This window comes from Trachurus trachurus (assembly GCF_905171665.1).
Source record: "Trachurus trachurus genome assembly, chromosome: 9".
Lineage (NCBI taxonomy): Eukaryota > Metazoa > Chordata > Actinopteri > Carangiformes > Carangidae > Trachurus > Trachurus trachurus.
This window is the reverse complement of record NC_139895.1, coordinates 1968840-1984124: the sequence shown is the minus strand read 5'-3', so window position 1 is coordinate 1984124 and position 15285 is coordinate 1968840. Positions and strand designations below refer to the sequence as shown.

Here is a 15285-nt window from a genome sequence, read left to right as displayed (position 1 = left end):
AACGCTAACAACAACAACAACAACAACAACAGTAATAACACGTCAAACACTTAAACGTTAAAATAATAATGTTTCTGGTGTAAAACTGGACTTTATTCATATCTAAATGTTCCTAACACCAGAGACGTGTGGAGGTTTGTTAGTAGGAACCTTTGTCGCGGAGCCTGTTTCCAGTCGGACTCATTTCCGGAGACACCGCTGTCCGTCCCTCTGAATGGTCCCCCTGTTAGTTAGTCTCCGTGGTTCTGGTCCTTCAGGTCGGTACCGGACCGGACCGGACTGGACCGGACTGGACTGGACCGAGCGGCTGCAGCTCCGCTACAGACGAAGCGACGTCAGAAGAAACGTAGATGACGTAAGACGAGACGTGACGTCAGAGTCGCCGCTGTGAATCCTGCTCCTGCTCATCGTTTTCTGCTCCTCTTCCTCCTCCCCTTCTTCTTCTCCTTCTCCGCTGGTTATTCTCCTCCCCCTCCTCCACTTACTCTCTGATTATTTCCCCCCTCTCCTCCCTCTTCTCCTCCTCCTCTTCTCCTTGTCCTCTCCTCCTCATCTTTTCTGGTTATTTTCCTCCTTCTCATCCTCTTCTTCTTCTCTTCTACTTCTTCTCCTCCTCCTCCTCCCCCTCTACTCCTCCTTCTCCTCTACTCTGGTTATTTTCCTCCTCCTCTTATTCTCTAGTATATTTTCCTCCTCCTCATCTCCTCCTTCTCCTCCTCCTCTTCCTCTCCTCCTCCTCCTCTACTCCTCCTCTTCTTCTCCTCTACACCTCCTCCTCCTCTTCTTCCTCCTCTTCTTCTTCTTCTTCTTCTTCTCCTCTCCTCCTCCTCTTCTTCTTCTCTACTCCTCCTCCTCCTCCTCCTCCTCCCTTTCTCTCTTAAGCTTGTTCATGGTGGTTAGCCGTTAGCGTGATTAGCATCAGTGAGTGACAACAGGAAGTCAGACGTGTCCTTTCAGAATAAAAGCCGGTGACTGAGTGTTTCTTCTCTTCCTCCTCAGGATGGAGCTTTCATCTTTACTCCATGACCTTCATCTCTCCGCCTCGGAGAAGCCCCTCCCCTCTGCTCCTCTCCCTCCAATCACAGAGCTCCTGTCTCGGCTGCGGGAGAAGCTGATTGGTTCGTCCTCTGACTCTGAGACGAACTCTCTGATTGGTCGCGTGGAGCGGCTCTTTCAAACCGCAGATCCTGATTGGCTGTTCTCTCCAGCTTCGACCAATGAGGAGGAGGAGTGGGCGGAGCTTGGGTCAGCGTACAGGTCTCTGGTGGACGCTCTGATTGGCCGAGCAGCCGTGCCGGCCTGCGAGGACGACGTCGGCGCCGCGGCCTATCAGAGCGTCCCGAGCCGAGCCGTCCCAGCATGCACCGCTCTCACGGCGCTGCTGGTTGCTATGGGAAACCCGGAGAGGAGGAGGAGGGGGAGGGGCCTGCTGCTGACCGTGGCTCCGCCCCTCTGCGTGTTCGCTGTGACACATTTCCAGGTGAGTGTGGCGGGAAAAGTGGAAAATATGTGTCACCTTTTTTATGAATGTTGTTGTGTTCATTTGTTCTGGGCAGAAACTGAACTTTTGTTTGAAACTTTAACTGGTGAAATACGACCGAGTTTTAGGGCCACACTGAGGAAAAAAACTTTCACAGCCTTTCGAGAATAAAGCCATAATATCACAAGAATAAAGTCATAATTTTAAAAGGATAAAGTCATAATTTTATGAGAAAAAGGTCACAATTTTACAAGAAAAAAGTCATAATTTTACAAGAATAAATTGGCAATTTTACAAGATTAAAGTCATAATTCTATGAGAATAAAGTAATAATTGCACAAGAAAAAAGTAATAATTTAATGAGAAAAGTTATAATTGTATGAGAAAAAGTCATAATTTTACAAGAATAAAGTCACATTTTTTTTTGATTTTCTATGGGTTTTCCACGTTATCAGCTGATTATCTAAAAATAGAACGTTGCGACATCCGACTCATTTTGATGAACGGGTCACATTTGGTTGTTTTTTTTGAGTGGAAACATCTGGACGTCCCTCTGTCCCTCAGGACCGACCGTGGACAAACTCCGCCTCCAGAGCGGCGGCGAGGAGGCTGCAGGAGGAGCTGCTGAGGGCAGGAGGCTGGGCCGACTCTTCCCACCTCCTGCTGGGGGGGAGGAGTCAGGGAGGGGAGAAGGAGGAGGAGCAGGAGGAGCAGGAGGAGGAGGAGAGGGGGCGGGGCAGAGGAATCCTGGGAGGAGTCCTGGACGTCCTTCAACCACAACTCACCAGGTGAGGACGGAGCGATCTGATTGGTGGTGATGAGCCAGATGAAGCCTCATGAAGCATTGAAGCTTTTCATCAAATTGGTTCACTCAAGGGCAAAAAGCTTCTTGGGGCTTCAGGTGCTCTACTAGGCCATCTACTGGCCAAAAAGAATTCAACAGGAAAAAAATATTACAATGATATAGTGGTCTGTAGTGTAGATATATATATGACGAATCTCCTTGTTGTTTACAACTACTTCCTGGTAGAAAACCAGCATGAGAACAATAGTGACGGACGAGAGTTTCACTATATATATCTAATTTTTCATGTTACTATATCGCCGTTTAGACTAATCTGATGTTTGTAAAGTCTATAAAACCAATGATTGGACAAACATTACTATTTATGTGTGCACATTTTTGTAATTAGTCATGGTTATCATAGATTAGCCGGGCTAACGGTTAGCTACCTGTTTAACTTTAATAACTCAGTGACTCAATAAACGCTCCATGAAAAAATATTTTCTCCAGCGGATATTAGTTCCAACATGACTGAGCTAACTGGAGTAGTTTCATGTCGTGTCCCACAACGGGAGGGTTTTAACAGCTGACGTCCTGCTGTTAGCTTAGCTACCGCCGTTAGCCTAGCTACCGCTGTTAGCTTAGCTACCGTTAGCTGTCCCTGTCAGCTGAGCCACTGATGCTCTCTAGACACTGTGATTCCCCCAAACTGAATAAATACAACACATAGCAACACAAAACACACACACAGAAATAGTAATGTTTCTTCAATCATTTCAGATTTGTCTAAACGGTGATAGGGCGTGAAAAATATGATATATAGCTAAACTCTCGTTCGTTACTATTGATCTCATTCAAATTACGTGCTGGTTTTCTACCCGGAAGTAGAATGTAAACAACAAGGAGATTCGGTCTATTCATTTTTATTCAGAATATAGATAATACTGTTGAAGCACATGTTGCAATCGATGCAGAAATACCACAGGATGCAGGGGAACCTCCACTGCGTTTCACTGTGCCTCCTATTTCGAATAGCACACCACCAAACCGCGAACCGCTTCCTGAACCAGTAGGCGGAGCAACGGACCGGCGAGGCTTCGGACGTCATCTCAAACGTCATCGATACACGCTTTGATACGCGTTTCGATACGCGCTTCGATACGCGCATCGATACGCGCTCCGATAACGTGCTTCGATACCGCGGTTCGATACGCGCTTCGATACGCGCTTCGATAACGCGCTTCGATACCGCGCTTCGATAACACGCTTCGATACGCGCTTCGATAACGCGCTTCGATACCGCGCTTCGATAACACGCTTCGATAACGCGCTTCGATACCGCGCTTCGATATGCGCTTCGATAACGCGCTTCGATACCGCGCTTCGATAACACGCTTCGATAACGCGCTTCGATACCGCGCTTCGATATGCGCTTCGATACGCGCATCGATACGCGCTCCGATAACGTGCTTCGATACCGCGGTTCGATACGCGCTTCGATACGCGCTTCGATAACGCGCTTCGATACCGCGCTTCGATAACACGCTTCGATACGCGCTTCGATAACGCGCTTCGATACCGCGCTTCGATAACACACTTCGATAACGCGCTTCGATACGCGCTTCGATATGCGCTTCGATACCGCGCTTCGATACGCGCTTCGATAACGCGCTTCGATACCGCGCTTCGATAACACGCTTCGATACCGCGCTTCGATACCGCGCTTCGATAACGCGCTTCGATACCGCGCTTCGATAACACGCTTCGATACACGCTTCGATACCGCGCTTCGATAACACGCTTCGATACCGTGCTTCGATACGCGCTTCGATAACGCGCTTCGATAACGCGCTTCGATACCGCGCTTCGATAACGCGCTTCGATACCGCGCTTCGATACCGCGCTTCGATAACACGCTTCGATAACGCGCTTCGATACGCGCTTCGATATGCGCTTCGATACCGCGCTTCGATACGCGCTTCGATAACGCGCTTTGATACGCGCTTCGATAACGCGCTTCGATACGCGCTTCGATAACGCGCTTCGATACCGCGCTTCGATACGCGCTTCGATATGCGCTTCAATAACGCGCTTCGCTACGCGCTTCGATACGCGCTTCGATAACGCGCTTCGATACGTCATTGATACGCGCTGCGATACGCGCTTTGATACGCGCTTTGATACGCGCTTCGATACGCGCATCGATACGTTATCGATACGTTATCGATACGTCATTGATACGCGCTTCAATACCGCACTTCGATATGCGCTTCGATACGCGCTTCGATAACGCGCTTCGATACCGCGCTTCGATAACGCGCTTCGATATGCGCTTCGATACCGCACTTCGATATGCGCTTCCATATGCGCTGCAATACGCGCTTCGATATGCGCTTCACAAAACACTTCCTGGATTACTCGACGCGCGCTTCGAAGCCTCGACACGGCAAGACCCATCACTACTGATTGGACGATGTCATCGGAGTGTGAAGCTCTGAATGTGTGTGTGTGTTGCAGGAACTCCCTCTTTCTGTCCCCTCTCTCTCTGCCTCTTTCTTTCTTTCTTTCTTTCTTTCTTTCTTTCTTTCTTTCTTTCTTTCTCCCCCTTTCTGTCCTCTCTCTTTCCCTCTTTCTTTCTTTCTCCCTCTTTCTGTCCCCTCTCTCTCTGTTTTTCCTCTCTCTCTCCCGCTTTCTTTCTTTCTTTCTTTCTTTCTTTCTTTCTTTCTTTCTTTCTTTCTTTCTTTCTTTCGTTCTTTCTCCCTCTTTCTCTCTGTTTTTCCTCTGTCTCTCCCTCTGTATTTCTTTCTTTCTTTCTTTCTTTCTTTCTTTCTTTCTTTCTTTCTTTCTCCCCCTTTCTGTCCTCTTTCTTTCTTTCTTTCTTTCTTTCTTTCTTTCTTTCTTTCTTTCTCTCTCTCTCACTTTCTTTCTTTTCTCTCTCTTTCTTTCTCGCTTTCTTTCTTCTCTTTTTCTTTCTTTCTTTCTTTCTTTTCTAACGCGCTTCGATACGTCATTGATACGCGCTGCGATACGCGCTTTGATACGCGCTTTGATACGCGCTTCGATACCGCACTTCGATACGCGCTTCGATAACGCGCTTCGATACGCGCTTCGATACGCGCATCGATACGTTATCGATACGTTATCGATACGTCATTGATACGCGCTTCAATACCGCACTTCGATATGCGCTTCGATACGCGCTTCGATAACGCGCTTCGATACCGCGCTTCGATAACGCGCTTCGATATGCGCTTCGATACCGCACTTCGATATGCGCTTCCATATGCGCTGCAATACGCGCTTCGATATGCGCTTCACAAAACACTTCCTGGATTACTCGACGCGCGCTTCGAAGCCTCGACACGGCAAGACCCATCACTACTGATTGGACGATGTCATCGGAGTGTGAAGCTCTGAATGTGTGTGTGTGTTGCAGGAACTCCCTCTTTCTGTCCCCTCTCTCTCTGCCTCTTTCTTTCTTTCTTTCTTTCTTTCTTTCTTTCTTTCTTTCTTTCTTTCTTTCTTTCTCCCCCTTTCTGTCCTCTCTCTTTCCCTCTTTCTTTCTTTCTCCCTCTTTCTGTCCCCTCTCTCTCTGTTTTTCCTCTCTCTCTCCCGCTTTCTTTCTTTCTTTCTTTCTTTCTTTCTTTCTTTCTTTCTTTCTTTCTTTCTTTCGTTCTTTCTCCCTCTTTCTCTCTGTTTTTCCTCTGTCTCTCCCTCTGTATTTCTTTCTTCTTTCTTTCTTTCTTTCTTTCTTTCTTTCTTTCTTTCTTTCTTTCTTTCTTTCTTTCTTTCTTTCTTTCTTTCTTTCTTTCTTTCTTTCTCCCCCTTTCTGTCCTCTTTCTTTCTTTCTTTCTTTCTTTCTTTCTTTCTTTCTCTCTCTCTCACTTTCTTTCTTTTCTCTCTCTTTCTTTCTCGCTTTCTTTCTTCTCTTTTTCTTTCTTTCTTTCTTCTCTCTTTCTTTCTTTCTCCCTCTTTCTCTCTGATTTTCCTCTGTCTCTCTTTCTTTCTTCTCTTTCTTTCTTTCTTTCTTTCTTTCTTTCTTTCTTTCTTTCTCTGTCCCTCTTTCTTTCTTTCTTTCTTTCTTTCTTTCTTTCTTTCTTTCTTTCTTTCTTTCTTTCTCTCTCTCTCTTTCTTTCCTCTCTCTTTTCATCTCTCTCTCTCTTTCTTTACTAGTTCACCGGTAAATGTGTTTTTATGTTGACTGTGTGTGTGTGTGTGTGTGTGTGTGTGTGTGTGTTGCAGGGACTCTTGGCGGCGCCGTGAACCCGTGAAGTTGGTGTTTGTGTGGACGCTGCTGCAGGTCAGTGATCAGCTGACTGATAGGAGACGCCAGGTTTCCACAGCAACGCGACAAACTCCAACGCTCTCTCTCTCTCTCTCTCTGTGTGTGTGCAGGTCACTCGCCCCTCCCTCTCCCCCCATCTGCCCCGCCTCCTCCCCCCCTCCCTCCTCCTCAGTGACGACTACAGGCCAGAGAACTGCATGATGGGAGTTCGCTGTCTGCACCACATCGTCCTCAACACGGTGACCACACACACACACACACACACACACACACACACACACACACACACACACACACACACACACACACACACACACACACACACACATTCTCTCTTCCTCTTTCTTTCCCCTCTCTCCTCCTCTCTTTCTTTCTTCTCGCTCTCCCTTTCTTTCCCCTCTCTCCCTTTCTTTCCTCTCTCTCCTCCTCCCTTTCTTTCCTCTCTCTCCTCCTCTCTTTCTTTCCCCTCGCTCTCCCTCTTTCTTTCCTCTCTCTACCTCTTTCTTTCCCCCTCCCTCTTTATTTCCTCTCTCTCCTCCTCTCTTTCTTTCCCCTCTCTACCTCTTTCTTTCCCCCTCCCTCTTTATTTCCTCTCTCTACCTCTTTCTTTCCCCTCTCCCTCCTCCTCTCTTTCTTTCTTTCTTTCTGTCTTTCTTCTCTCTCTCTCCCTATTTCTTCCCCCTCTCTTTTTTCTCCTCTTTCTTTCTTTCTTTCTTTCTTTCTTTCTTTCTTTCTTTCTTTCTTTCTTTCTTTCTTTCTTTCTCCCCCCCTCCCTCTTTCTTTACATCACTTTCCTGTATTCAACCAGTTCACAGGTGAATGTGTTGTAATGATGATTGTGTGTGTGTTTGTGTGTGTGTGTGTGTGATTGTGTGTGTGTGTGTGTGTGTGCAGCCAGCTGCTGAGCTCCGTCAGTTCAACAGAGCGGAGGTTCTCTACCAGGCTTTGTTCAAACACCTGTACACCACCGAGGCCGCCGTCATCCAGGTAACACACACACACACACACACACACACACACACACACACACACACTAGGGGTGGGCATTGCCAAGGACCTCACGATACGATACGCATCACAATACTTGGGTCACGATACGATACGATTTTGCGATATATTGCGATATTCTACGATATTCTACATAGTTCACTGAAAAATGTAAAAGGCGTTATTTATGCATCTTAACTCATTGAGTGCCAACCACGTAATTTCTCGTTTTTCGTTCCCATGCGTTGAGTGCCAAAAACGTAATTTTACGTTTTTTGCTTTTTTTTTAAATTATGAAAATAGACACTTTAATACACATTATATGTAAATTTGGGGACTCTACGACGAGGAGAACTGAAATAGATGACGATCAAAGTCACATGACAGCTCATGATCTGGAAGTTTTTATCATAACTCGGCTTCTGCAAACGAGTTCTGCATGCAGATGCAGCGCAGCTGCTCTGCTCTCACCTGCGCTGCTGCTCCAGCTGCTCGAGCTGCTCGGAGCTGAACCAGGAAGCTCTCAGCCGACAGTCCGCCCGGTCTTCATCTGGAGCAACACCGTGTCCTCCCCAAAGTCCTCCCGCGGTAAAATCTGATGGTCTCTGGACCAAAGCAGACCGGCATCACCGACCCGTACCACAGAAGGACCGCGACCACCGGTGGGACCGGTGTTCCTGACCTGCTGTGGCCGACAGACCCTCACGCTCCGCGGGGAGAAGCTGTGACACGGCACGGTGCGTCTGTGTTATTGTTGTTTAGTGGCGCCCCCCCCGCCCCCGCTGGTGGTTTTGTGAATAGAACAACCATTGTTGTATATATTTATCTTATACGAGCCCTTTGATCCAGAAATGCGAGTGTGAGAAGAGCGACAGACACAAACAGAGCACCTTTCATAAAAGACGCTCTATCTCCTTTTCTAGAAAAAAAGGAGGGATTTTGGTGAAACCCAGCCATGTTTAGCTTGACTTTTCTCAGGAACAGAGGCACGTAGAAACAAACGGTTTGTGGCCACTTGAAGCATTAAGGTAAACCTTTCAATTGAGCCACAGTATGTGTTGGTGGCAATAATATAGAATACACTGTGGCTCTACAAAAATCGTCAAAAATGGTCTAAATTGCCGGTACACTTGACTAAAACTTTGGAAAGGAGCGCGGCACTCAATGAGTTAAAATCCGAGTTGTATGTACATCAGATGATAGTGATAATTCATGGGACAAACTGAGTCAAAACAATGTAATTCAAATTATCCATGCCATTTTATTGTAACTATACAAGCGCAAGTTACAACAGCATATTTGCATGTACAACACACTGTCTGAGGCAGCAGTACAGTGACGCCTCGCAGAGCAGAGGTGCCGAAGTTGTACTGAAATATGTCAAAGTCAAAGTCAAAATCATTTATTAGTCTCCCGAAGGAGAAATTTCTCTCGGACAGAGAGCAGTGCTGCGTCACAACAAAGACAAAAACAGTACAAGGGAAAAACAGCAGAGAAGTACTAAAAACATACAATAAAATCATTAAAGTGCAATATATGATTTATTATTTGAAAAAAATCGATATGTCGATATATCGATATCGTATCGCGATACAAAATATTGCGATATATTGCCGTATCGATATTTTTGCCCACACACACACCCCTCTCTCTCTCTCATTGACTGGTGATCGGTCTGTGCAGCTGGTCCTGTCCTGTCTCTTGGATCTGCTCCTGGTCCTGGAGAAGCCTCCTTCCTCCTCCTCCTCCTCCTCCTCCTCCTCCTCCTCCTCCCCCAGGAAGCCCTGTCGCCATGACGACGTGCTGCGTCTGGTCCTGACCCACATGGAGGCGGAGCACAAGGTGGCGCTGCGACGCGTCTACGCCTGTGCCCTCCCGCCGCTCGTCGACAGGTACGCCGCACCTCGCCACAATAAGATTACGACAGTGTCAGTTCCTCCAAAATAAAAGTCTGAATCTTCGCTGTGTTTCCCTCTGTTAGTGATTATCAGTAATAATCAGACTATTGTAGAGCTGCAACAATTCATTGATTCATCAAACAGTAATCGATTATTAAATTAATCGTCAACTATTTTGATAATCTAATAATCAGTTTGAGTCGTTTTTTAAGGAAAAAAGTGCAAATTCTCAGATTCCAGCTTCTTAAAGGACAATTCCGGGCAAATTCAACTCAACTATTTTCCTAACATTTTAGGTCTAACAGAAGGAATCTGAAGATGTTCAGTTTAATGTCTCCTGTTTTGCGGTAGTTGTGTCTGTCCCCGCGTCACCACGGCAACGATGAATGGGAGCGGATTGAAGTTCTGCTGCTTAGGCTGTTTCCATCCCTCAAAGCCACAGACAGCGTCAGATGGCGACTCAAACATGCACCCAGAAGTTTATTTACTTGAAGCAAGTCCAGAGTTGATATTCCTGTGTTTATGACACAAACGGGAGCTTCCCACTGCACCTGAACACACCGAGCGTCAACTTGGGTCTCGACTCCGCCAGACTTTGAATTAGATCTAGTTTTACAAACATGTCGGCTTGCTTGAAGTAAATAAACTTCTGGCTGCATGTTTGAGTCTCCATCTGACGCTGTCTGTGGCTTTGAGGGATGGAAACAGCCTAAGCAGCAGAACTTCAATCCGCTCCCATTCATCGCTGCCGTGGCGATCCGGGGACAGACACAACTACCGCAAAACAGGAGACATTAAACTGAAACTCTTCAGATTCCTTCTTTTAGACCTAAAATGTTAGGAACATACAGCCTGAGTTGAATTTGCCCGGAATTGTCCTTTAAATGTGAATATTTCTGGTTTCTTTTTTCCTTTATGACAATAAACTGAGTCTCTCTGTAGTTTGTGGACAAAACAAGACATTTGAGGACGATGTCGTCTGGTGGTTTGAGAAACACTGATTGATGTTTTTCAACATTTTATTGACCAAAAAACTAATCGATTAATCGTTTTAAATCATCGATAATGAATATAATCGTTAGTTGCAGCCCTAGACTGTTGATCAATGTTCCTGCAGAAAAACAAACAGCTGGATGTGTGTGTTTTCTGTGTGTGTGTGTGTGTGTGTGTGTGTGTGTGTGTGTGTGTGTGTGTGTGTGTGTGTGTGTGTGCAGGATGGGCGTGGCCGTGTGCAGACACCTGCGGCGGTTGGAGCGTGTGCTGCAGAGTTACCTGGAGCTCAGCGACTCACCTGAGGAGACGAGTCGGCTGAAGATGCTCGAGGTTCTGGAGAAAACCACCAGAGCCGCCTGGCCCCGGTAACACACACACACACACACACACACAAACACACACACACACACACACACACACACACACACACACACACACACACACACACACACACACACACACACACACACACACACACACACACACACACACACACACACACGTCCTTGTAATTCTATCTTTGTGAGGACACTCGTTGACATGATGTATTCCCTTTAGCTCCTAACCCTACCCTTAACCTTTAATATAAACCTGAAGTCTTAACCCTCAAACAGCCCTTGGAAAAAGTGAGGATCGGCCAAAATGTCCCCACTCTGTTGGTTAAAAACTCGCCGGTCCCCACAACGTATTACATACAAGAACACACACACACACACACTTGTAGGTGCTGGTGCTGATGAGTGATTAACGGGGTCACATGACGTCTGGACAGGTGGTCTCCCTCTTTCTTTCCTTTCTCTCTCCCTCTCTTTTCCTTTCTCCCCCCTCTCCCTCTCTTTCTCTGCTCTCTCTTCCTTTCCTCACTCTCTCTCTTACTCCCCCTTCTCCTTCTTTCCTCACTCTCTCTTCCTTTCTCCCCCCTCTCCCTCTCTTTCTTTCCTTTCTCTCCATCTTTTCCTTTCTCCCCCTCTCCCTCTCCTCTCTTCCTTTCTCCCCCTTTCTTTCTTTCCTTTCTCTCCCTCTTTTCCTGTCTCCCTCTCTGCTCTCTCTTCCTTTATCCCCCTTTCTCTTTCCTTTCTCTCTCTTTCTTTCCTCTCTCTCCCTCTCTTTTCCTTTCTCCCCCTCTCCCTCCCTTTCTTTCCTCTCTCTTTCTTCCCCTTTCTTCTCTCTCTTTCTTTCATATTTCTTTCTTCCCCTCTTTCTGTCTTTCCTTTCTCTCCCTTTCATTCCTCCCTCTCTCTCTTTCTTCCCCTTTCTTCTCTCTCTTTCTTTCATATTTCTTTCTTCCCCTCTTTCTGTCTTTCCTTTCTCTCCCTTTCATTCCTCCCTCTCTCTCTTTCTTCCCATTTCTTCTCTCTCTTTCTTTCCTGTCTCTCCTTCCACCAGAGCCGCCTGGCCCCGGTAACACACACACACACACACACACACACACACACACACACACACACACACACACACACACACACACACACACACCAGTATGTGCTGGTGCTGATCACATGCCGTGTGGTGTCAGGTGGGAGCGTCGCCGTGGCGAGCCGTGGCTCCGCCTCCTCCTGCGGCTGCTGCTGGTTGCCGCTGACGACGCGGAGATGGAGGCGTCGGTGCGGCTGCAGCTGCTGCGTCGGACGGGAACGTGTGTCCAGCTGCTGGACGTCTGCTCCCATCATGCACTGCAGGTGAGCTACCTGAGGACCTGAGAGAGGACAGAGGACTCACCTGTCTCTCTCTTCTTTCTCTCTTTAACTTTCAAATTCAAATTAGCTTTATTGGCATGACAGTTAAAAGAACTATGTTGCCAAAGCATTAGGAATCAATGACACAATACAACTCATGAAACCAAATATATACAACAATATACAAATACAAAAAAGAACTAAAAAAAAAAAAAAAAATTCTTTCTCTCTCTCTTTAACTTTCTCTTTCCCTCCTCTTCTTTTTCTCTTTAACTTTCTCCTATCCCTCTCTTTTTTCTTTCTCTATCTCTCTTTAACTTTCTCTCTCTCTCTCTTTAAAGGGACAACGAGGAGTTTCTATTCGGTTATAAAAAAGTCTCACGTTAATGTGGATGAATCTACGCTACCCACACTTGTTAATGGTCCATTTTAGATAAATATATCGTTCTGTCTCTATGGTTATTTTGTTATTATTAGTGGTGGTGGAAATGCTGGTCGAGCCGACCAGCGTTTTTTACTTTCGGTTTCGCAACGAGTCATGAGAATAACGCAGCTGAATCGCCGTTTATGGTCGGAACTCCGACGGTATGTGATCGTCTTTGAACCTCTGACTCTGAATTCTTGATGAATGAAAACATGAGTCCGTCTTGCGCCGGTCAAAATAATTTTACGGTGCGCGCGGAGGCTCATAAATGTAGTGTGAAAACGCTTCGCTTTTCCAAAACTCCTCGTTGTCCCTTTAACTTTCTCTCTCTCTGTCCCTCTGTCTCTCTCAGGAAAATTCACTGGTTCTGAAGTTTTGATTGTTCTGTGTCATCTTCCTTTCACTCTGATCAGGGTCTTGTGTGCTTTGTTGTAATTTGTGATTAACAACAGAGAATTGTGGTAAAGGACGAACCGGTAATAAAGGTTTATTTTAAAAATAAATAAAAAAAATCTCGGCCTAATTCCAATTCTAATTTCCATCCCTACCCCTAGCCCTTAACCCTTGAAATGGAGCTACAAGGGGTAGAGGTTGAAAGTCGACCCCTACGAATTGGGACACCACTTCAACAGTCACATACGTCATCAGTCGTCTCTGCTGACTTTCACATAAGCAGACGTGACAAGCTTTTACCACAAATCCTGTATTCAAAACCATGTTAACTTAATAAAATAAAATAAAACTTAATGCAGACTGATGTGTTCATTGTAAAACATTTATTTATTGATGTAAATGTGGTGATTTCTGCACCTAGGCTAAAGAGCCCCCAGGCTGCGCTGCTCCTCTGTCCAATACACACATGAAGCTTCACTTTTTAATTCAAACAAATTAATGCGACAATTGTTACATTTCATCAATGAGACCAGCATTTATCTCCTAAAAATAATGTAACCAGCCGGTGGTAAACCTCTAAAAACCTGCGGGTAAGTTAATTAGTGACCGTCTTTTCCCCCAGGATGACGACGGAGGTTGGCCGGCTGACCAGCTCTCGAGCCGTTGATCTGCTCCACAGGTGGAGCTTCACTTCACAAAACATCGGAGCAAACGTCTAAACAGCCTCATGTGGATAAACCGACCGCACATTGGGATCTAAACAGCTACTTTATCACATGAAAAAATATTAAAACTTAACAAAATGACGTAATAACAGCGCTACAGCGAGAAATAAAACAGCTGCTGGTCGCCGCGAGATGCATTCTGGGAAACTTGTCGTACCCCTCGGTTTGAAGTGTGGCTCTGAAAAATCTCTGTTTGAAGGTCCAGATAGCCAGACCACTTCCCCCTAACCCTCGTCTGAACCAGAACCAGGACAACACCACTTCACGTGAACGCACAAATGCGCCAGCAATGCTAACTGCTAGCCTAGCAGTAGAGCAGCTAAAAGTCGCCGTAGCGTGCTCTTTCTTTCCTCTCTCTCCATCCTTTCCTTTCTCCCCCTCCCCTCTTTCTTTCTTTCTCACCCTCTCTTTCTTTCCTCTCTCTCCCTCTTTTCCTTTCTCTCTCCTCTCCCTCTGTCTTCTGTTCTCACCCTCTCTTTCTTTCCTCTCTCTCCCTCTCTTTTCCTTTCTCTCCCCTCTCCCTCTCTCTTCTGTTCTCCTCCTCTCTTTCTTTCCTCACTCTCTCTTTCTTTCCTCTCTCTCCCTCTCTTTTCCTTTCTCTCCTCTCTCTTCCTTTCTCCCCCCTCTTTCTTTCCTCTTTCTCTCCCTTTCTTTCCTCTCTCCCCCTTTCTTTCCTCTTTCTCTCTTCCCCCTTTCCTCTCTCTCTTTCTTTCTTCTCTCTTTTTCTTTCATATTTCTTTCTTCACCTCTTTCTTTCCTCTCTTTCTGTCTTTCCTTTCTCTCCCTTTCTTTTCGTTCCAGACGCTTCTGCGCATGCGCCAGCAATGCTAACCACAGTGGTCATCTGTGGTCAGTTTATCCAACTGACGTCTGTTTGGAAGTTTGCTCCGACGTTTTGGGAGAAGTGCAGAGCTACTGGGAGCAGCCACCGGGAGCTAGCGTTAGCTCGCTGCTCGGCTCATCTCAGAGGCAGCAGCGGCCGGCTGAGGGGATCGAATCTGTGATCGACCGGTCAGACTATGTCGTCACGCCGGTGGAGAAAGGAGCAGATTAATTTATGGTCTCATTGATTAGTTTGTGTAAATGAAAAGTGAAGCTTCAGGAGGAGCTGGTCAGAGGAGCAGAAATCACCACATTTACATCAATAAATAAATGTTTTACAATTAACTGATCGGCCACATTACATTTAATTTAATCAGAAATAGAACAGAGGGGAATTCGTTGCGACGTGCTTGTGTTTTTCCTCAAAGAACGTCTCTGTTTTCATGCATATCCGCGGTGTCGCCGTAAACTAAAAGAAGCAGAAGCGCCTGGAACGGATCGTGTTCACCCTGAGTCTCTTCTTAACTTTCTTTCTCCCTCTTCTTTCTCTCTCTTCTCTTCTCTCTCCCTCTCTCTCAGCCTCTCCTCCGGCAGCTCGACAGCAGCTGCTGCAGCCCCGAGGTGCTCCGTTGCCTGGAAACTGTTACTACGGCGGCAGAGAGGTGATGGAAACACCTGCAAACACCTGGACTGTTGCCGAGCAGAGCTGCTGCTGCTGCTGCTTCCTAGCGGAGCAGAGGACACACCTGATTGGTCGGTTTCCTGACGGTGTCTCTGAGCTGCGAGCTGATTGGTCGGTTGGTCCTGGGCCGATTCCA

The 15285-nt window shown here is 46.5% G+C and overlaps 1 protein-coding gene across 1 annotated transcript; it reads left to right on the top strand.

Annotated features, from left to right (window-relative positions):
* The first annotated feature begins 232 nt into the window (after positions 1-232).
* On the top strand, positions 233-15166 carry tti2 (TELO2 interacting protein 2). Its single transcript, XM_083979030.1, has 10 exons — positions 233-355; positions 1000-1480; positions 2045-2268; positions 6507-6564; positions 6660-6788; positions 7444-7536; positions 9220-9428; positions 10649-10792; positions 11944-12106; positions 15047-15166. The coding sequence occupies exons 1-10, from the start codon at positions 351-353 to the stop codon at positions 15131-15133; spliced, it is 1593 nt and encodes a 530-aa protein (XP_083835156.1). The 5' UTR covers positions 233-350; the 3' UTR covers positions 15134-15166.
* The last annotated feature ends 119 nt before the right edge of the window (positions 15167-15285 follow it).